At 39.5% G+C, this 23,696-nt stretch overlaps 1 protein-coding gene across 5 annotated transcripts in view; it reads left to right on the top strand.

The window, feature by feature from the left end:
- Positions 1-4,744: 4,744 nt before the first annotated feature.
- The window catches only part of MPPED1 (metallophosphoesterase domain containing 1), a 60,504-nt gene continuing 41,552 nt past the window's right edge, over positions 4,745-23,696 (top strand). Inside the window, exons 1-2 of one of the 5 annotated variants that reach the window (XM_057427266.1) lie at positions 4,745-4,886; positions 18,876-19,141. In XM_057427266.1, the coding sequence (XP_057283249.1) occupies positions 18,990-19,141 (152 nt within the window). In that variant the 5' untranslated portion in view covers positions 4,745-4,886; positions 18,876-18,989. Of the gene's footprint in view, positions 4,887-5,308; positions 5,453-15,409; positions 16,081-18,845; positions 19,142-23,696 lie in introns of those variants that run through there. The other 4 variants (XM_057427285.1, XM_057427276.1, XM_057427300.1 and 1 more) reach the window with 4 other exon arrangements.

Below are 23,696 nucleotides of genomic sequence, written 5' to 3'. Positions count from 1 at the left end.
TTTACTACAGGAGAATGCAGATATTTCATCTTACTATTGGTAACAGAAGCAACAGCTATTCAGGCTTTGCAGTTACTTGTAGTACTCCAGCCTCTGACATAGTTATAAACTTCAAAAAAACCCTCCAGCTAAATGAAACCGGGAACTACGTCAGTGTTTAGGAAGGAGACATTCTACTGTAGTTACATGGTTTTGCTGTGACCTGTACAATGGATGATTTGTGACATTTCTTGTTTGTCTTCATTAAAAGCTGGATATAATTCCAAAGCAATTTTTGGCATCCTTAGGAAGAAACAATGCTGGCTTGTCTGAGGTTTTGTCCTGTCATTTTTCTGTAGCTGCTGGATATACCTACTCAGTTTCACAATTCCACATAATTGTGCTTTGGGATTCAACAGTATTATTACATCCGATTTGGGTATCGATGATAATATTTCTAGACCATAGTTTTAAGAATAAGAAAAACCTGTACAATTGGACAATGTACAATTGTTTGGTATGCAAACAGTTGTGAGACTTTTGTCTCTTCTACCTTGTGAAACACAACACAAGAAACAAACAAATGGCTTTTAATCATGATGTTAAGCAACTCAGTTTACCAGCAGGTAATGTTGACTATGCAGGGCTGTGAATAGGGAATTTCTTTCACACTGTTGAAAAGATACATTAGTATGTGGCTGCAGACTTTTTCCCCACAGGCAGAGCACTGCAGTTCTGTATTTTACGAGGAGTTGGAGGGAACACTTCACCACAGTTGAAAGAAGACCACTGAGGTTTACTGGAAATCTACAGGAGACTGATTTGATTGATATATTTAGTGTTAAGAACTACCTATGTATTTATTAGATTAAAAATATAATGCATGTTAGAGACTGCCTCTCCAGTAAAGAAATGACAATAGGTATTAGTCGCACACCAGAGAGTTTTAAATTTATGTGGAAAAGATGTAATTTAGAGTAAAAAAGCCCTGTAACACATTTTTTTGTGTTAGCAGTGAAGTTCCACTGCCCAAATAACATGTCTTTCCATTCCGGACAATGAAGAGGTAAGGCTACTTTACATACAAAGCTTCCTGCATACACTATTCCCCCTGTGGTAATTATGCCAGGCACAACTTGATGTTTTTCTGTATTTGTCCAGGTTTTGTGGACATGCAGGAAGGCATCAGAGCTCATGTACACTGAATCTAACTTGCATGCTATATATTCAAGCATCCTGGCTAAGACTACACTTACTTGCACATGTGCATTAAATCTGGTCCTTCAGGAAAGCATTTTAGGAGCATAAGTCAGACAAGTTTAGGAAGTATTGACTTCAGTGCATATGGATAGACTAGCTGTGCATGTGCAGGAAGTCTGACATGTCAAAGAAGCACAGAAGATGGGAAATTGATAACGTAAGAGAAGATGGATTACAGATTTCAGAGCTATAGGCTGTCACTCAGCAGTGGTCTACTGTTCCTCTTCTGCAGTGACGCTGTGCTGACAGAAGGCTGCACAAACTCTTATCTGTAAAAATCAAACTTCTCGTGAAATATAAAAAATCCTGAAGTAGAACAGATCTGTTCACTTAATGGGTGTTTTTTAAATACAGATTTAAACAAAACTACACATAAATAGTTGTCAAACACAGAAAAGCCAAATTAAGTACAAAAATTCAGCAGAAATAAAGTGATGCGCTGTTATATAGGATTGCATTTATTATCTATTTCTGCCTTCCCCAGTGATCTGAACTTCACTTGCCCAACTACCTTTCACTTTAGATAATGGATCATTTTCTCTGCTATCACTTGAAATTCATTTTTGTTTGTTGCTATATAAGTGAAGGTTCATGTAAGAGCACTTTCTGTCAACAAAACTAATAATTCAAAAAATAAGATCTAGAACCTCTTCCACCTTAAAATAATCTCTTTGGACAACCAACGGTAAGTATTTAGGGGTTACTTGCTTCATTAACCCATGAATTGGATCAACATCCCACTACAACTACTGTTCCAACAGGATAACATTATTGCATAATATTTCCCCCAAAATTCACTATTTTGAAAAAATTAAGTAACATTTTGTTGGTATTTTATCTGCATCTCTTTTTATACTTGATATTGTTGCTAAATTTGGTTTTATACTTGCTGTTGTGTACTGATGTGAGTTAAGATACTGAAAAAATGTCTGCTGCTTAAGTTTAGACTGATCTGACTTAAGTCATTGGCTAAGCAGATGGAGCAAGAGATAGCTGATACAGGAAAGCAATTTTTAAGAGCTACGGTTTCTTCTGCAGGCAGGGTGAATATCTTCTTTGTTTCAATCCATTCAAGTAGTTAAGAACTATTCAACTCAAAGCTGAAAAATCAACCCAAGACTGGAAAAAGTAAGATTGCCTCTTTTCCTCTGTCCCTCTACAGCTAAAACTAGCTATGAGAGGATAAGACCTACCTTCTCTAAGACTGTGAAGGACATAGCTACTAGAAGTTTCCCATTTAATTCCCATTCTACAGGCCATTATTTCAGTTCTTTCATGAAATATTTTAAAATACAAACATGCTTTTGAAATGCATCAAGCACATTTAAGGTAGTATTGATGAACAATTTCAAATGACCACATGCAGACCATAATTGAATGTCAGTTTTCATACAGAGCTTGATGCAAATCATAAACATCTAAAATATAAGATACCACTCACTATTTTGTAACACTAAAGGGTGAGAAATTAATATTCTGAATAAATGATTTTAAAGCTAAGATGATGAATTCAATGCGTATGGATACAATGTCATCTCTTAGTTGAAGGGTCAAAATAGCCAGATTAGGTAATACTGATCAGTTGCAAATTTATGTTTACATCTTCTCCAAAAAAGGGAAATCAATTTCTTTTAAGAAAGACAACTAAAAATTGAAAAAGCAAGATTTAAATTACCATGATCATTTTCCTTCTGCTTGTTCTTTTAAACAGTATTTAAAATTAAGGATTGACAGCCAGCTACCCTTACCCCACCTGGAACATTTAATCAACGATTTTCAATATTAAAGATAAAAATAAATAAGAAAAATGCTTAGCACATTTGCTTTCTTTTTTTTTTTTTCTTTTTTTGGTACGAATTTATTACTCATATTTCCCATGGGGGAACTACACATCCTCAAGATTTCAAAAAAAAGGTGCCTGTAATTACTTTCCTAAGCTTGTATTCATGCATCTGAATAAGTGAATTGATTGTGACTATGTTCTGCAGCTTCTAATAGGTCTCAACCATTAGGCTGATCAAAAAATTTTCAAGCACATTTATATTGTTATAAAAAACGCTGACATGCCAAAATGCAAACTTTCAAGATAAATATATGTTTGCCAGTAACAGAAAACTGTGCGGGAGGGCTCTGAAGTCCAATCTTCGGTTTCTGATACACAGCCCAGCTTCATCTCCATCTGCACGCATAACAGATAATGGCTCAGTGGATAGCTGAGGTATTTTCCACCCTGTGTGGAGGCCTGTGTTCAAGTTTGACCTCTGTTTTGGTAACACACTGACTATGGGGCTAGGCTGAGATGCATTCCTCTGTTTCCTCCAAAAACTTCCTATTTCATCCTGATATAGAACAAATGTCCAAATTACAATTTTCTTTTATACAAGGGGTATTTTTAGTTCAGGATTAAACAGACAGTTCGATCAGTGATAAAGTTACCATGTGCACTAAAAGCAGATGCAACTCCATTAATTGTTCCTAGATATCCAGCACGCTTCTTTGCCTAGCAGGCAATACGGGAGCAATCGCACAGGAATTAAATTTATTCCGGGAAGGATTTTAAAATATTTCATTTTAGAATCGCTCAACAATTGTGCAGTAAAGCCCTTTATATGTAATTTGCCTCTCCTCGATGTGTGCATTTAACTCTCCTGCTCTCTATTCATAATATCATAGGAGTGTAGTATTATATATTTATGATTCTATCATGGCCTGATTTCGAAGCGAAAGAAAGCTGTGCATGCTCAGTGCCTCTGAGAAATACACCAGGCGCTGGCAGGAAAGGGGCCTTTCCTCTCGACACCAGCGATGCTCCCCTCTGCCCTACTGCTACCTCACACCGGACCGGACCTCGGCAGCCCCCTGGCACTGCTGAAGGGACGCCCAGTGGCTCCTCTGGCCCCGAGTCGCTGCCCGGGGAGGAAAACTTCAGCCGCGGCGGGGACAAGAGCTCCGGCAGTGGGGCGGCTGGCCCTGACCCCAGCGCTTGCCCGCCCGCCCTCCTAACGGTCGCCTTCCCGCCTAACGGCCGGCGCTGCGCGGCGGGGCCTGCCACGCAGAACCCCCGGGCATCCCGTAGCCAAACTTCCCCCCGCTTGCTGAGAGAAGGGTGGGCGACCGGGCACGGGAGGCCGGGATCACTCCCCTCAACCCCCGAAAGGCCGGCGCAGAGCTGCTGCCTCTCTCCCTTCACACACAAGCGCCCCCCAGCCTGCCGCCTCAACTCTGCCCCGGTCTCTTCATGCAGAGGGCTGGGGGGCGCAGCCTTCTCCTCCCGCCGGAGGCGGCACCGCGCCGCCCCACGCTGACCCCCACCCGAGGCGGGAGGACGCCAACCCGTGCCTCCGCCGCAGCGCAGGCCGGCAGCGCATCCCGGTCCCGGTCAGGGGCCATGGAGTACCGCGGGCACCGTACCCGGCCCGGCCGTGGCCCCGGGCAGCTCAGAGCTCCGGCGGCGCAGGGCAGGGCCGGCCGGCGGGGCTCCCCGGCCGGCCGGGCGGGGAGGAGGGGAGGGCCGGCAGTGGGGGATTCCTGGCCCCCCAAAGGAGGCGGGGGAGGGGAAGCCGGGGGGAGGGGAGGCTGGGCTCCCGGAGAAGGAGACGATAGCTCGCACAAAATCCTGCGTCCTCAAAGCAGCCCCGGCGGGCAGGGTAAGTATTCTGGGGAAGACCTCCCTGCCCCTGCAGGGATGGGGATCGGGGGAAGGATGCGTGCGGCCGCCCCGGGCGGGGTCTCCCTGCCGGCTCTGGGCGGGGGGATTGTGCGCAGGGCCCGGTCCCTGGTGCGGGATCGGTTCGAGACAGCGAGGTTCCAGCCTCAGCGCTGCCTTCCCCGGCTGGGCACTGAGGGGGGGGGGGGGGGGGGGGATGGGTCTGCCTGTGTTGCCGTGCGAGGGTCTGAACCCCCCCCCCCCCCCCCCCAGCTGTACCCCCCACCTACCCACCCCCAAGCGCGTCAGGGCTTTGCTTCTCCCAACCAAGCTTCCCCGTGGCTTTTCTCTGCTGCTTAAAAAAAAAAAAAAAAAAAAAAAAGATTATATATATGCCCCAAAGCTAGAGAGAGTGAGGCGGTCGGGGGGGCGGGGAAGGGCTTCTCTGAGAAGCGGGAGAGAGGCGGAGGGTGGGCCGTCGAGAGCCTCGAAGCTCCCCTCGCTCTTCCTCCGTGCTGCTCTGGCAGAGGTCTCCTGCCGCCGGGCGTGAGGAAGGGGTGTGTGAAGGTAAGGGCTGTCAGTGTCCTCCCGGAGAAGGGCTGAGGGTTGCCACTGCTGTGCCAGCGCCTGCCTCTCCGGGGGCTCTTCTCCCCGGCGTGCCAGTGCGTGTCCCTGCCCCACGCGTGTCCCGCCGCCTCCCGCCACCCAGCCGCCAAGTTACTTTGTTTGCAGAGTTCCCGCAGAGGCTGGGCAGCGACCCTCGGGCGCCCGCACCGCCGGCAGGCACATCCTACCCCCCTCCCCATGGTCAGGTGTCACCAGCGGCCGGCGGAGACTTTCTGGGAGGGAAGAAGTCCCCCAGGAAAACTGGTGTGCGCCTTCGCGATAGCTTGCCCTCCTCGCGTAGTCGGGGAGAGGGGTGATGGAAGTGGAAGAACTTTCCTTTGTCGTAGGAGAGGATTTAGTGACCTCTAAAGTTTTGTTCCGGGAGGAAACGGCTCGAGAAGTTTGATGATGTTTTTAAGATTCGTGCTGATTTTCATGCAGTTTGTCGCGCTGTTGTTTGGTATTCAGCATGCTCAAAGCACTGGAGGAGAAGGAAAAAAATATTAGGGGCTTTTTGGTAAGGATTTCATTACTTTTAATACATTGCTTTCTTAACACCTGCGTTTTATGTTTTGCACTTTCAGATGGGTAGTGTGGAATACATTCATAAATGCGTATTCTTGTCTGTGGATTAACGGAGGGGATAAAGATGGGGAACATGCAGAAACTAGACAGATTTTAAACATTCCATTTTCTTTGACAGGAGATCAATAGTTGAAGATTTCTGCTTACACAATTTCTACCTTGACAATATCATAATTAAGAGATCTTTTGATAATGTATGTGATTGATAGCCATTTCAACTTCAGTTAAGGCTTAATGAATTTTAAACATTATTATTACTAGTGTAAAGGAGCTTTGGATATTCTGGATGAATTGATAACTAGGCAAGATTATTAAACTTTATGATTGGCTCCTGGTGAAGTGAACTCTCATTTTTTTCAGAAAAATATCAATAGATATTTAAGACAACATTTTAAAATGTGCAGATCTGAAATTTGGCAACTGATAAATAACTGAGTATCTCTTTTGGGATGACAACTGAAGGGTTATATGATGACAGTCTGTGTTGCACCCATTCATAATGAACAGTTTCATGATGCCAGGCACTGTAAATTTTCTGGTAGTGTACTACACAAATAGGGGGGAGTTAATTTCTATTTTACATTTGTATTTTTTTGAAATTATTTAATGTAGTGGTTATCCCATATATGATACAAATGTATGAATTGTTTAATACTAATTATTACCCACGAAATTTTAATGGTATGTTTAAACAGTTTTAGCTTGGCATTTGGTTTGTTTCATTGTCTCAAGCCTTCTGAGACAGAAGAATCTGAAAATTTCTTGCTTGCACATTGTTCCCTTTCTCTTTTCATCCTGCTCTCCTTCAGTCTAATTCAAAGCAGAGTAACCGCTAAGAATACCTGTATATGTTCGTGTGAAGAAAAATGCCCGTTTTAAAGATGCATGGATGTACTTGGACGAGAGCAAACCCCTCATGCCCTGTATGAAAACCTACTGGACTGGTGTTAACAAGATACTTGTTTTGGTATTAGTTTGTGATGCCAAACAACAAACATGAGAGAATGCAAAGATAAAGCTGGTGCTCTGATCTTTGTTTACAGGTCATGGTCTTATTTAATGCTGCATGCTCATTACAGGATCTGTCAGCAGGAATGTAAAGCGGAATGGACTTCTCATTTGACATACGTAGTCAATTCTGACATTCATGTTTCTGTTCCTTGAGTTAATGGCTCATAGAACATAGTGATGTTTGTGATCATACTTATTTAATTGATTTTATTATATGGAATTGGAAAAAAAAGGTCTGGATTAGGGTATTTTAGGAAGCAAATATGATCAGATCTGCCACCTCAGGTGCAGTGCTCCTCACCTGAAGAATTACACAAGAGTGGGCTCTTCTACATAGTAAAACCCGTACAAGTACATAAAAAGATTACTGGTTTTTAGGTTAGCTAGAGTTCTGCCACTGAATTACAAGGAAGGAGACTAATGTCCTGAAACCAGGTAACTGCTTAGTCAGTTCTCTGGTCAGTTTATTTTTTTAGACATATGGTACCAATATAATATAGTAAAGAAAAAAGTGCATTTATAAGGGAGAATTTTAGTATTTTGTCCATGAAAACAGTTTTCATCTGAAATGATAATACAGTGAAAACAAATCAATGCAGTCCATTTGATTCTTGCTGAACCCTGGTTTGAAGAATTCAGGGAGGATGTATAAGATAGTCTGAAGGAAAAGCCTTTCAGCATGTTCCATTACAGTAAGATATATTAGGATCTTACAACATAGAGTATCAGCTCTCAGAATAAGATTTCAGTGTAGTGCTGGAAACTTTAATTTATATGTTTTGGATTGTACAGTAGTTTGGATTCTGTGATCATTGTCTGTAAGAAAATTGGGTCTGTGTGAGAGTGTCTGAGGGAAAGGTGTTTTCGTAATTGTTATTTCTAACTTAAAATACATGCTTCTGTTCAAATCCTGGATATTCTTGATTATGTTTCAAAATACAAGCAAAGTTAGTAATTGAAGAGAGTCCTTAAAGGTCAGTGAGCTGGCTGTTATCCTTTGACTTTTTTAGTCATCTTTTCAGGCAAGGTTGCAGAATGACAGTCTAGTAAAGATCTATTGCAAAAAGGAGCAGTGCTGTTATGGTTATGGCTTCTTGCAGTGATCACCTCTGGAGGCTGAAGCAGTTCATTCTTTATGGCTGGTCACTGCTTGACCTCATTGTTGAAACTGTCAACAGGTGTCACAGTTCTGCTGTGATTTGATAAGACAGTGGAAATTGCATTAGGATTAGCAAATAACCATCATGGTATATATGTACTAACTTGCAGTCATAACTAATTTGGGATTCATTACACTAGCCTAAATACAAAATATTTAGTGTTTTCCATTCAGTCACTATTTAAAATGCCATCATTTACTATGGGAGTAAGATTGTGTTCATGTAATTTAAATATGCTGTATTGTGACTTTGGAAAGCCATACTAATATTAGTGTAATAAGGACTTCTCTCTTACTTAGATTCAGAGGTGTACTACAGATGTATAATGTATTTCAGTTGCGAGTATTTGCACTTACTTGGTGTATATTTTTAATGTGTATATTTCTGCTATCCCAAGATCACTATATTTAGTATGAATTACTTTGAAAGCTGTTTTTCGTGTGTTATGTCCTCTCGACCTTTTAAATTCAGTTCCTCTGCCATACAGCCGGCCCAGTTTCCCTTATGGCAGGGGATGGTCTTGCCTTTCAACCAAAGACTGAAGCCAGCAGAGCAGCTGTAGAAGCAGCATACAAAGGAGACTGATGGTTACTGATATTTTTGACTGTTTTTTCTTTGCCTTTTCCTAATTGGCTGTTTTGTTCAAGCTCCCTTTTTGCCAGCTCTCGCAGTCGCGTCACTTTGCTTAACGTGCTGTATAGCTCAAACGTCCTGCATGCCACTTTATTTATCACCTTTTTCCTCCTCTCACTGACTCTGTTGTACCCCATCTTCTTGCTGCTTTTGTCTTTTGTGATGCTAATCTTGCGTATTTTTTCCTTCTTCATAGAAGAAAATGGAAAGAACATAGTGTTCTGCCACTGCACTGACAATTTCTCTCTGTGGCTGTGTTATTTTTTTCCCATATCCTTTGTTGAGTTTCTGGAGACTGTAAGCTGTTTGGGGCAGACTTTCTGTTACTGTATGGTTGTACAGTGTCTAGCATAGTTTGCCGTTGGATTTCACCTGGCCTGTGGACACTTCTAATATTCTAGTATTAATATGTATTACGATTATTTTGATTTTGTGGGACAGCCTTTATTCTGGTTCTTTGGTAGAAAATTAAAAAAAAATTCTTACTTGGTCTTTATCTTTACTGTGTTGCTGTTCTGAAGTGCATCTCAATTTTGCCCCTCAACACTTTGACTCTAGTATAAGTAGTTTCTGGTAAAAGTTCCAGATACTTTGTGGCAAGGATGGGATGGATTAAAACTTAGACAGTGGGAGCAGTTAATAATCAAGTACCTTGAACAAGAACCCAGACTTAAAAAATGCCAGCTTCAGTGCATTTCAGTAGAAACTTCAGATTTGGCAAGACCAAAAAAATGTTCTGGTTTCACCATGTTCATCAAGTAAGGCGGAAAGGAAAAGCTAAAAATGCATACTGAAATCATTTCACTACTTAAGTGTTTTCCTCTTAAGTATTTTTTCATTTTGATCTTCCTTTACTTTTCACCCATAAACCGTTTGGCTTTGTTTTAGCATTTCTGCGTAGCATGAAAATTTGTAGTCAGTACAAATACAATTTTCAAAACAATTTTTTAAGCAGCCAGCAAATCAGCTGATGTACAGTGCATACAGCTCAGAGTCACAGTTCGGAGGCAGCCAGCCCTGGCACTGTCCAACAATTCCTGTCACTTGTCACAGCCTTCCCAGTATTTTGCAGTGTGATAGCTTCCACCTGATCTAGCCTAGCTGCCATGGAGTGCCATGTGTGCGCTCTCCATGTAGCTCTTCTCCTGAGCCTTGCTTCTTTTATGAACTCTTCAGCTTCAGGGAGAGCAGTGATTTGAAGCATCCCTGTGTGAGAAGGGCACTGTGGACTGGATGCTTTGCTAATCAGTAGGATCCATTTTAGGTCTGATGAATATCCAGAGGTGTTTGACCTGAAATGCTTCCCTTCAGAATTGTGTGTCTGGGACTTCCCCCATTCTATCTTTCCTGTCTCTTTTTCATTTAAGAAAAGGGTTTGGTTGCCTTTGTTTCAGTTTCATATGGACCATGTAGGGGGCTCTTCGTGGACATGACTTTTTGGGTAAGAGAAGTGAGTGGCCAAACGAACTGTTGAGTACTTTTTCCTTGTATTAGTCCTGGGGAAGATGCCTGGAAAAACAGACAGAACAAACCCAGTGAATCCCTTCCTGAACATGAATCAAATGAAATGAAGAATTTCAATGGGATGGATGCAGCTAAATGAGTGAAAAGTAAAAACAACAAAATTAATAGGACACTATACTTAATTTTCCAAGTTTATACTTAATTTTCCAAGAAAATTAAGCTTGATTATTAAGTCTACAATTTAACTCCAGGCCCTAACAGAAAAAGGCACACTGATCTCAGAAGTAGTGTCACTATAAATATATTTACGTGTAAGCTGTGTTCTACATTCCACCTTATATATATGTTTGTGTGCTGGTACTTTGGCATTTCAATCATCTTGAACTACTGGAATAGATTGACCACTTCTATTTTCCGTTCTTTGTATTGACGTAGAGATCAGCAACATTTCAAGAGTTGTTGGTGTCAGATTTCTTTCTGAAATCGGACAAGACTATTTGCAATAGAAATTCATCCACAGCCGAGAGGTGCTGCTGCACAAATGGGGAAGATCTTATGAACTGTCTTAAAAGTGTTAATATTCCTATATATGAAGCAGCAGCCCCTTGGCTCCTGCTAAATGCAGAGCAGGGGAGTTGCTGTCTCTACTGCTGGCTGTTCCAGGGGTGTTGCGTGCCATTCACCTCTGCTGTATGTTGCTGACCCACACACTAATGCTGTTGGTGACCAATGCTGGTTTTGAATGTTTACGTGGAAACTACAGCTGTCTACTAAATAGACGTGACATATTCTGATGCAAGTTTGATATCAGAGTGAACACACTAAACCAGAAGGGATGTATTCTGCCCTCAGATACGCATGAATGATCAAATTGGTCAAATTCTGTGCAGTTATAGACAATTTCCATTGGAATTGGTCAGGATAAAGTATGTGTTGCAGGCAAGTGGGACTTGACCCAGCAAGGGTTGTGCAGGTTAAGGCTTGGAAATGAATGTGAGGCCAGTTGTCACGAAAGGGTGAAAGCAAAAATTCTTCAGTTAAAAATGAAACCAAACTGTTTCTTAAATATGTAACATTTCAGTACTTAGTCTTCTTAGTAAATAATATTTTGAGAGATTCAAGAGGTTAATCAGATCATATGCCCAAATTGCAGACTGAAATGTAGAATCAAATCCTCACAACCCTACTTTAGTCCTGCTGAAATGTCCATTTTTGATAATTCCCCCCCATAACCTGTATTTTATCTATTTTCCCTAATTCTGGGACATGTAATTTGTTCTTTATGAATGTATACTCATGATTTTCAGTAATGTAATAGATTTTGAAATACTGAAGGCAAATTTGTTAGAGTGAGGAATGAGTTTTGTGGCTTTTAGATATTTATTTAAAATTTCCTTTCCCTAGAGTTAATTACTTAAATAGATTAGCTACCTCTGCAGGTATTTTGGAATAAATACAGGTAGTATTGAGCCAAAACGGTATATTTTTCAGGGAAAAGATTTGGTTTTGCGTAAGAAAAATGTATGCATTTAAATATTTTCTCCAAAAATGATAATGTTTTATACATTCAGCAAGATCATATGTAAGATTACAATAATACATTTAGCCTTGACAAATGTTCAATCTATTTGTAAATCTTAGTCTTGCAGTTTTTAAATCTAAAATATATTGAATATATTGTAAAGTGGAAGTTAAAGGTGAAAAAAAAGCAGTATTATTAGCTTGTGTTTATTTTTTAATTTGAGTAAATGAACAGTTATCTGTATGGATGAGAATTTGATTTAGAAAATGATGCTGCTGTTGAGCCAAAATAAAATTAAATCCTCAAAAATAGAATATTCTGATACTGTAGTTCTGGGAACCTAGGTAGGGAAATGAGAAAAAGTGATTTTAAATCATGAAGTCATCATTCAAAATAAGACTAGCTAAAAAGGTTTCTAACCTTTAAATAAATACAGAATTGGATTTTGTAGGTATATGTATGATTTTTGTGTTTTCTGAACTCATTTATTTATCTTTTTTTCTGGATTCATGGTAAGAACTTTGGCATATAGTAGGTACAGTGTATTTTTGGAGGAAAGTGGACATTAGGGCACAGTTCAAAAAAGACAAATACTTTCTCTCATTTTTTACTTGATGTGTCTATATAATTTTTTTATGACAGTTTAAGCTATCAAGTATGTTAGTGTTCTTTATAAAGTTATGAGAGAAACATAGAATATTTGCATTTGAGAGCAATGGAAGAAAACTAATTTGAAGAAAAAAAATAATTTCATTGAAGAATTTTGTCATACTGTATTTGACAGGTCATTATAATCAGCAAAGGAGAACAATGATGTGTGGTTTAGCATGGTGAGAAATATCTTGGGGGATTTTGTTGTGGTGTTTTGTTGTGGTTTGTTTTTTTTTTTTGTAATGCAGGTTAAGGTGATTGTAAGTACAGGGAAATAAGAGGTCTTATTTAAGTCACTGATCTTTTTACACATTACAAAACAGATTGCACAGTACTCTGTAGATCTGCAGTTAACAAACGTGATATGTATGATGAGGCACTGAAGTGTTCATTGGTAGGTTAAATAGGAGATTCTAAACAAAAGAGGATAGATATACTACTTCTCACAGAAGTGAGTGAGATTTTGAGGCCTACCAGTAACTCAGAATTATGCCCCTTAGTTTTGGCTATGTGAATGGGAATAGCTCTGACTTTGAGGATAAAGACACGGTCACAGAACTGAGTATTTAACTGGTAACAGTTAGCAAATTTAGATTCATTGGCACGGAGAACTATCTCAAACATGATTTAAAAAGACCATCCAAAGAGTTTCCTTAATAAATCATGGGTTTGGTGTAATTTCTTTCAGCAGAAGCTACTGAAGAGAGCAGAGACTGAAAAACGGGATGCTTAAAATCTTTCAATTAAAGATACACCATGGGCGAAGGTTTTTGAAAATACCATGGTGGAGCATATGTGCTCTAGTTACCAGATGAGGATTGTGAAATCTGTAGTAAGAGCCATGGTAAAGACCCATTTGTAAGCTTTTATTCCGTGTTTTGACCTTAGGACAACTTTACAGACTTGCACCGCAATATGCATACGCTTTATCCTCTGAGGAGCAGATGGAGCAGTGTGTGTTGCCTTCTCATGGTACTCACAGAACGGACCAGTGAGTGTGTTTCAATTTTTTTTTTAAGATAAATCTGCATTACAAAACCCATTTGTACATTTATTTGATGCTTAAACCAGGGGATTTCTTGGCCTGTATGGATATGGAGTGCTTTGGAGGTCTCTGCAGTGGAGGCCTGAGGCACACCAGTGGGTTGGGGAATGGCGCCAGGCCTGGTGTGGGTGCCAGCCCCTCTGCACACTGTCTGGGCTGGGGATAGAGGGCTGCAGGCTTGAAGGCTGTCACCCTGGCACGTTCACCACTGCTAAACTGGCTTTTAGAAGAACTAACGCTCTCAAATGCTGTACTGCTGCTGGGGCTGAAGTAGGGTTCAGCAGGATATTCCCGGCAGGATATCTAAATCACTCCATTTATCATGATCAGCTCTGGGAGGTTTGTAAGGGTGGTAAACACCTTAAATGGCACCACAGGTTATGAGACTGTAATTCAGATATACTTGAGGAGCCTGCTCGTTTTTTTTATGCTGTTGTTTAGTTCTCATTGACACAAATTGCAGGTACATAAAGCATTTGCTTTGGGAAGAGGGCTTGCAAGTGCGTATTTCACTTCCACACATTGCAGTTTTATTTGTTTATTTTAAAATGCAATGAGAAATGTTTCTGTCTGCAATAAATCATACTCATTTAGAAAAGTATAAAGGTGCACAATCAACCTTTAATTCTAAAAGTGTCTTAATGACATTTGATTATGCTGGCTTCACTTTAGAGTCCTAATTTGTCAAGTAAATCCTGTCTTCTCAGGGAAGACTTGGTGGTTTTGGTTTGCCAGGACTTGAACTGTGTTTCAGAAAATGAAGAGGAGGAAGAGGAGAGTGTATCTCTTTAGTAAAGCTTTCATTTGCAGATTGATTTGCCTGGCTCATCCTTTCCCACAGAATAATGACTTTTTAGGATTATTTCAGTATTCATTTCCAGATAGCAGAACTGAAGATAGCAGACTAGTTCCATTGATTGTCTTCTATCTGGAATGGGTATTTTAGACAGCAAAAACCCTTTACCATTTTCAGCCTGTTTCTCATAGTGAGCCACTGCTTTACCAGTTTCATGGTGGTCAGTCTAGAACAAGCTTTGGGGGGTTGTGTTTGAGACAAAAATAGTAATTTGTGGTAATGAAGCCAATCACTAGTGGGTATAGAAATGTTACTATGACAATTGTGACCACTGCTGTGAAATACTCTGTAATGTGGTTTTTTTTTGGTTTAAATGGTCTACTTCCCTGTTTAAAGGATGACCTGGCAGCTTATGAAAAGCACTGCAGTGCTGCATGGGGAAGACCTGAACTCCTGGGCAAGCTCTTGGAAGGGTTTCTGGTTAACAGTGTCCAAAATTTATTCAAGAAGCAAGTGTGTCACACTGTGTGGTCTATCACAGACTCTCATGTGCTTCTTTAAGGTATTTTACTGCTATTATCTTACTGTCTTTCCCTAAAAAAAAAAAAAAAAAAGAAAAAAGGGCTTTGATGTTTTATAGCTGCATGAAAACGCCCTTTTTTGTTGTTTTTAGGCTTTGAGACAAAGGGCAGATGATGAAGGGAACAGTGGGGATGATGGAATGAGATATAGCAAGAGATTAGTGGACATGAGAGTGAACTGAAAGATGAACACAAAATAAACCAGAATCTGAGAATGAAGAAGTTAGATTATAATAAAATGTTGGCTTGAAATGAAAAAAAAAAAAAAAAAAAAGGAGAGAAACAGGATGCATAAAAAGGCTGGAAAATTTATGTAAAAGAGGGAAATAACTATGCCAGCTATACAGGAAGGCTGTGAGATGAAAATACCAGAAATTTCAGGCTGAAGAATCTTTGTATTAAGATTTTTCTTTATTTGAGGACCTCATCAAAAGGTTTAAATGTACATCTGGGTTCAAGGGCTTGCCTCAGGACAGATGTTGCAATTCATGTAGTTTATGGCCTGATGCGAAGCCTTCTGAAGACGGTGGACCAGTGTCCATTGTACACAATGGGCTTTGGGTCAGAGCTCTTGAGAGCATTTGACCATATGCTAGAGAAAGCAGCAGAAATATAATGTATGGAGAACATTCATGCCATCAGTAAGAAGATGGCTTAGCTGATTTAATAGCTTTTTCTCAGTCTGTGATTCTAACAGCCAGGTTTCTGATATTTATTTTAGTATTCATGTTCTTGCAGTCCTTTTTACATTTCTCTGTTTTTCCCTGGCAGACATCCCGCAGCTCCATAAGTCTGGGGGAAGAGGATGGTTAGCATGTTGTTGCTGTGGGGATTTGAGTTTTAATACTCTGTGTTGGTAATGCTGGGCATATGATCTTAAAACTTGCATGCTATAGAAGCAGATAATTATTTCCCTGCTGCATTTTATACCCTGGTTTGGGAAAGGAAGAAAGTTCTGAATATTAAAAGAAAGAAAAAGTTATGATTTGGGAACTGTTCAAAATGGAAACAGAAAGAGGGGAGTAATGGGTGTCAGTCTGGTTATCAGTCAAGCTGCAAAGAGACAGCTTGTTCTGTCGAACACGAAGAATGTTAGTAGTCAGCCAACCACTTATGCAGGAAGAAAACCCTAGACTGAAAGGTAAGGTTCAAAGACATCTGTGTATGTTTCTGAAATGAGCTTGAATGAAGCTGGCTATTGAATTATGCTTACTGATTATGTGTGTTACATATCTGATTCTTGTTTATCACAGGCTATTCATATGATTGCTAGTTATTTAATTTTTATTGCAGGATTTGGCTCTTTCTTTTCAAGTCTTGGATGCCTTTTATGTGTGCAGGGTTGATGTTGGGTGACTGTCATTTGGCAGAAGGATTAGCAGTGCTGTGGAATACTGGTTTTTTTTTCCTCCTTTTTTCTTTCCGTATGTTTTCTTCTTTTCTTTTTTTCCTTACCTCAAGTAAATATGTTGTCTTTCTGTTTCCTACATGTTTATATGGTGAACTTCTTGCTGAATGTCTGTGGCTAGCATCCTCTCAAGCTGGCCTAATGGTATGATTCACACGCTCTCCCATGTGCATGGCTTGATTCCCTGCTTATGAGAACTCTTCAGCACTAAAGGGTATATTGGCGGTGTGCTGGCTGTGGTTTTGTTTCTGTTTGCAAACAAATTTGTTCTTTTGAGTTTGTGTTGGTAAGTGCTATTTTCCACTTAACCAGAATGAGGAGGCAGAGCTCAAGAGTGGATATTAGGGTACCTACATAAATACACTGATTCTGCAGGAGATGTGATGTATAACTTGAGATAAGTCATGAAAGACAGGACCTGAAGAGGAGGCTGACAGAAGCTGTTTTCTCAGATGCTGTGAGCTCCTGAGAACTTACTAAGGCCAGAGGGAGATTCTGGGTCCCTAAGGCAGTGCCTTAACTCCTTTGTAACTGTAGTTGTGTGTAAAGTGGGCATAATCCCTGAATTATAAAACAAAGGCTGTGTCTTTCAGGTGGTTTGAAATCCTTATGTAGAGCTCTGGAATCATAAATTATTAATCTTACTGGAGAATATTTGTAGAGGTCACCAGTTCTAATAGTTTCTTTCAAACAGAAGTAGGTTCACTTAGAACAGTTTGCTCCCTATAAAATCTCTGACCTTGCCTATTCAAACTTCTTTACAAATGCATCATTTAATGCAGAAAGCTCCTCAGGGAGGGTTCTTCACATCTGCTGTCATAATTTCTTATTTCCTAAATGCAGCAATTTGTACTTGATTATTCTTACAAGGATCATGCCTCCCTTCCCTTCTCCTGCTCTGGCACATTCCTTTGTGCTGCTGCTTGTTCCGTAGCCTGAACACGGCATCTGAGAGTGTTTAAAATCCAGAATTTTCTTTGTTGTTATTCTGCCATTTCCTTACCACTCAATTCTAGGGGAGGGCATGAAGGAATCTGCTCTTTTATTCTCAGACTGTTTTCCTGCCAGTTGTTAGTGACAGCAAGTTGTCATCATTTTATAGCCATTCAGCAACTAACAAAACTAAGCTGAATCCCTCATTTTACTTTCCTAAGAAAAAGATCTCCCAAAACAAAAATAACACTGCCACTTCTTGGAGCACTTAACATCTGCAGTCGTTAAGCAAAGACTGAAGCCCAGATTTTTAAAGATGCTTAGGTGCTTGGCTGCCACTAGAACTGAATTGGACCTAAGTACCTGTAAATATCTTTAAAAATTCGAGTGACTATGAAGACATCCATCACTGTTGGCAGTGGTCCCTTCAGAATGGAAGTTGGGTACAACGGCAAGGTCACATAAAATACTTGTAGCTCTGCTTTCCAGAAACTGCATGTATTAAGTGACTTGCTGCATTCTAGCATGGCTTCTCATGAAATACATCTTCTGAGGCAGAGCACTTCTGTTCCTTAGAAGAAAAGAGCCCTCACTTGCATGAAAGTAAATATTTAAGACAGACAACTTTTTAAAAGGATGCAAAATTATACTGTAAAAATACCCACCTTTATATCTTATAATCCATTTTTTATTAAAACTGGGAAATAAAAGTAAAATTCACATTTAAATTACTTTCTGCTGTTTCCAGGGGATACTCTGCATTTTGGTTGATTTCACTTTGCTGTTCCTCTACCAGTTTTCAGTGCTGCTGTTCTAGACTTGTGTAACCTTCAGGGAAAAAATTATTCCCAAGCATAAAACCTGTACGGATTTTACTTTTTTTAATACTTAGTAACATTTAACTGTGTGTTAGCCTCTGAATTGCTTTCTTTTCCAGTGAATTCAGAATGTTGGGTTAGTGTTGACTGAGAACGTGTTTGAAGGGGGGAGCCCTCCATATCTCTGTCACAACTTCCTTCAGTGATGCTATAAAACCAGGAGCAAGGGCACAGAAGGCCTTTTGCTCTGTTTCTTAGGATGTAAAGAGCAACCACTTGAAATGCTTCCTGGTAATTAATGGTGCAGACTTTCTGAAGAATTGGTTAAACTCATTCTTGTTTAATTAACTCGCCTTTTAGTTGTGCATGCCCATGTATTCAGTGTCAGGCTTAGTGGGTTGTTCTGTTTTTTAGAAGGTGGGTGGGTAATAAATATTCAGCAATGCAATAAAAAAGAAAGGAAATGATTGGGTTGAAGAAACATTATTTGACACACCATTCTGAATGACTGCCATGGCTTTAAGTTTTGTATTAAATGTCTGAAATACTAGAACAAGTTGCCCCTGTGCTCTTTAGCAAGTTTACTTCCTCACCCTGCTTCCCACCTGCAGCTAAAGTATGATCATCAAATTGGCAGGTTGGAAAGGTTTGTGATGAGTTCTTGGAGCTGTGTATCTTCGCCCCTCAATATCCTCCCTTCATCTCATATTAAATAAAGCAATTCCAAACATATTAACTGTCAAACAGTTATGCTCCTTCTCTTCAATCTGCTTTTAGGTTTTTCGAAGGGGAGTGTGCTGATTAGGTAAGGAGATGTCATGGTCTGCTTCCGTCGATGTAGGAAGATAGCAGTTATGATTGCCTGAAAAAGCCGAACTACGCAGTGCAAGCATGGCTTTCTCTCAGTCTCACATTATGGCAGCTAGAAGGCATCAGCACAGTAGACTCATAATTGAAGTGGATGAGTACAGCTCCAACCCCACACAGGCATTCACGTTCTACAACATTAACCAGGGACGTTTCCAGCCCCCACATGTGCAAATGTAAGTATTATAGTTTTGTTATTGCTCTAGCACAGCCTTCTGAATTGTTATGGCCTTGTCAATGTGGTATTTTATGGACCAGTCAAAAAGAATTCAAAGAACACCATTTTGCTGCCTTTCTAATAATAATTAGTGTAATGATACAAAATCAGTCCTTCTGGAAAGTATAAGTACTTTGCTAAAGGATGGGAGAAAGATCACTCAGCTAGCATTACTTTAATACTAATACTTAATGTATTAAAAAGAAAAACAACAAACAGTGGTAATGAGAGATGCTACAAGGATATTTTCTGTGATCTTGATAATGTTTGTATTGTGCACTCACTTATTGATGTAAATAGCTGTTGAAAATACCATCCTGTCTCTGTACAACACATACTGTTTGCTTAGTTATATTGCAGCTACATACAAGGGAAAAATAACATCAATAAATAAAATAGTGTGGGCACCCATCCGACAACTTACTTTCATACCAATGGGCTGAAGATGCCAAGTACTTAAAGAGTAATTAAAATAATGTGTTTGTTTCTGACTTCTTATATAATGACAACATCAGTAAAATTAACTACTCTAAATGATTTACTTGTAATGTAATGTGGAGAATTATAATTACAAAATGAAACCTGCCATAAACTTTAAAGCCAGAAGGAAGAGCAAAACAGTAAAGCTATTACAAATAAATTAAGTATAAAAATCTACTGTAAAATATTTTTATAGGGAATAAAAATGTCTGCACCATTTCTTTGTGTTTATTATAGAGAGAAGCAGACTTATCTTTAGATCAGAAAGCTGGTTTTTAATTTTTTTTGATGGAAACATTTTTTTGCTTTAGGAAGACTGATAAAAAATCACATTCACATTTTTGGTGTTAAATATGATCTGATAATTTACAAACATAGGACATGATTTCTATAGCTAAAAAACACTCAGGTTTGGGGGGCAGTGTATTAGCTTATGGTCTGTTCTGTTTTTTTTTTTTTTTTAGATACCACTGGAATGCAAACAGTAAAATGAGTGAAGTGTTAGCACTGGGAAACATCTTTTATTTACAGAGCTGGCAAATGGTAGCAAAAGTACAAACAAACAAATGTGGGTTCAGAAATACTTCTATGAGTGAAAATTCCAAATGCAGGTTGCTTTATTTGTTGAGGTTTAGCTATTTTTGAATATTCAGACAGTTCCTGGGCACTCATGAATTTGTTCACTGGTCTTAAAAGCTGAATGTTTCTTAACTGGGCTGAAAATAAGTTATTTATTAGTATCCACTTGGTACTCAACAATATCCAGTTACAACTTGTAACCAGTAGCAAATCATATTACTGGAGGGCTTAGACAGGCAACTGCATGACAGAAGTTCAGCACCTAAGCAAGCAGTTGAAAATAAGCTATCCATAGAAAATGGATCCTCAGAAGAGTTTAGCAATCTCTCATAAATGATTAATACTATTGAAGAAGCTTGTACAACTAGAACAACAGGCTAAATCAATTGAAACATTTAACCACAATCTGACCTCTTCTTGGTACAGAAATTGTTAAGTAATGTTTCTGAATACCAGCAGGATTGCTTTTGCCTCCTACCAATGAATAGAATATTAACAAAGAAGGGAGAAATAGACATAAAAAGTGTAACAAAAGCACCTTGTATTCACATGATTGTTATGGGTGAAATCTTAGCCCTGCTTTAGTCCATTCAAGTTCTGTCACTGACTTCAGAGAGGTGAGGGCTTTACAGTGTGTTTGTGTATAGTTCAGAATATCACTATATAAGTGATGTTGCATTCAATCATAAACAGATTCCACATAGACTTGTTAACATATGAACTCGTAGTAGACTACTTAAACTACATTTTCTTTTGTGTGCTCCTTTTCTTCTGAATTCAATCTTGCAGCTCTTCCTTGGTCCTTTGTGCAGTTCTGTATTTCTTGTTTCACTTCTTAGCACTCATAACGTGCTGAGAACCCGTTCACAGCCCCATCTTGGTCTGTCATACCTGTGCTTGTGCAATGATCTGGTGCCAGTGAAAAGGGTGGTAAATTCTGGCAGTGTTTTCAAGTCCATCCCTTGTTTCTGGAAAGTTCCTGTCTTGCTCCTTTGTGAAACCACTGAAACCTAATGTATAAGCTAACCTCTGGCAGTGGTTTTGGTCTGAGATTTTTTGACTTTGCTTTTCAATTTCTCTGCAAGTTTTCATACTGGTTTAAAGAAAAGCAAAAGCATTTGCACAGAAATAATCACCAGATCTTTATTCCTCTGCTCATGCTGCAAGCGGTGCATTGGGTGTTGGTGTGACAGCTGCTGTGGGAATGCGTTACACAAGAATATGGGGATGGAGCCTTCAGAAATTATTTCCAGTAATACAACTTTGATGCGTTTGTGAAACTTGACATATGTTTTTACCTATATATGGCCTCAGTGTGTGCATATCACTTCCATGTGAAAAATCTGCATCTCATTTGTTGTTTTTTCTTCTTTTGTATTGATGCTTTTTTCCCCCTGAAAATTACTTGGTCCATTGCACAGGTTTTAAAAGTTATATATCCTTCAGCAGCCAGGAACATGCTGTCCACATCTTCCCCGTCCCCATTCAAACTATAAGAAAAATCATGTATATTATGTGCTGCATGGGTTGCCATGGTAAGTCTGTTGTTTTTTCCATTCAGCCTCAGAGGAGCAACATGTGAAATGCATGCTGCTCCCCAGCACCCAACTTCCTGCTGTGCTGAGCTTTAACAGATTTCTGAAGGAGAGGCAGTACCAGCTTTAAAGGCTACCTTACTATGAAAAGTCTAAAAAGTCTACTGGTATTTCAGACCAGTCCATATTGTTAGGTTGTTCCAGGGTAGTAAGCATAATTTAAAGCTGGCTTACCATTATGACCCATAACTCACATGGTGGGCACCAAGAATAATCAGAAATCTGTTTACTGGACTGATATTTAATCTTTTTAGCTTTAACGATAGCAGTGATAGCCAAGGTCAGCGTCTCATCATTTTATCTAGCCATCACAGTTCATTTTGTGGAGGAACTTCATGACCTGACTGCATTATCCTTAACACCTTCTGACAAGTCTCACTCACTAGGCTACACCCCACCATTCACCATGTATATTCTTTTACAACCCTGCTATTTCCACTAACCACCCATGGAACTTTCTCTGTGGCAGCTCTCTTCCCTACAGACAGGTGTTTTTAACACATGATGGCAATAATGCAGCTGCATGGTTGAGGTTGTGACCTCCTATGCCTAACTCCTCCTGCATCTTAACACTTTTTTTCACCTGCCCTTCTACATGTGCTTGTTGTTCTCTTGGAACATACACGCTCCCTCAGCCTTACACGCAGTGTTTGCAGCTGCTCTCTCAAGTCCAAATGTTCCACTGTTTGTAAGCCAAGTTTTACAACTTGAAGTACATGCTTGCTTACATATCCCCCTAGCATATACATACTGATGGGTATTCATTAGGTATGATTTGATCACAGCTGTTTTTTTCTCCTTACCTCCCGTTTGATTACTTTCTGCTCAAAACCTGAAACTTCAAAAAGGCAGCTCCAAGGTACTTGTGCTAAAAAGCTGTTTCTCCAGTGCTGCTGTAGAAAATCCAACATTTTTTCTTCCTAAAAAGGTATAGGAAAGACTGGTATGAAATAAGTTGTTCATACTTTAGTTGTGTAGTTATATTGTGGAAAATGCTAAGAACTTTCTCCGTACTTAGTAAGATTTAAAGTTTTTAGATTTACTCCTCACTCTCTTACTAATCTCATGGAGTTGTCAAAACCACCTCAGTTTGCCAGCCTATAAATTTTGCAGAATTCTTTGACTTGGAGAAAAGATTATGTGATCATAAACATTATTATCTTATGTCTTTCAAGTAATAAAATGTATTTTGAAAATTTACCAAGTAAACAGGTAGTATTAATAGCAAAGATCTCTAATTTCTATTCTGAGTTTATATAAAAGTAAGCTCCTGAACTGAAGCTCAACCAGTAAGGAATAAGGGTATGTATTACATATCCTGCAACACTGAACCAAACTAATTTTATTTGTCCTTTCAAAATATATTTTGGAAAGGTAAAACAATTCATAACAGTTCTCTATCTCTTTCAGTTTTCAGCCGACATAAATATAACTCTGCATCTCTAGCATTTAAATTTTATTCCACCAGAATTCCCTAACTAGAATAGCGGATACAGTATAGCTGCGTATAGATACATTTGCTTCTATATATTTTAACAAAATATGGATTGAGGGTAAAAAGACTGAGTTGAAAGTAAGTATTCCTCATATAGCAGAGAAGTGTTCTCTGCTTTCGTCTTCTAAACCGTAAGTCTCATCAGACTGGGTCAGATCTTTTAGTTTCCTCAGTTTTGAATATCAAGATTGGGCTCTGAACAATGCAGCCTCACCCCTCAGAGCATCTGATTTCTTTTAGTATAATCAAGCCCAGAAAGTTGCCACATTTATCCTGACAATAGTCAGACTCGAATGTACATTTACAGTTGTTGTAAGGAGAGTTCTTACGTTGCTTTGCGTTAACACACTGAAACATATCTCCAA

The sequence above is a fragment of the Pezoporus wallicus genome, unplaced genomic scaffold (assembly GCF_028554395.1).
Source record: "Pezoporus wallicus isolate ANWC-B61680 ecotype Strahan unplaced genomic scaffold, APGP_CSIRO_Pwel_v1 scaffold_3294, whole genome shotgun sequence".
Taxonomy (NCBI): Eukaryota; Metazoa; Chordata; class Aves; order Psittaciformes; family Psittacidae; genus Pezoporus; species Pezoporus wallicus.
The sequence above is the reverse complement of the archived record's forward strand: the minus strand, read 5'-3'. Positions and strand labels throughout refer to the sequence as shown.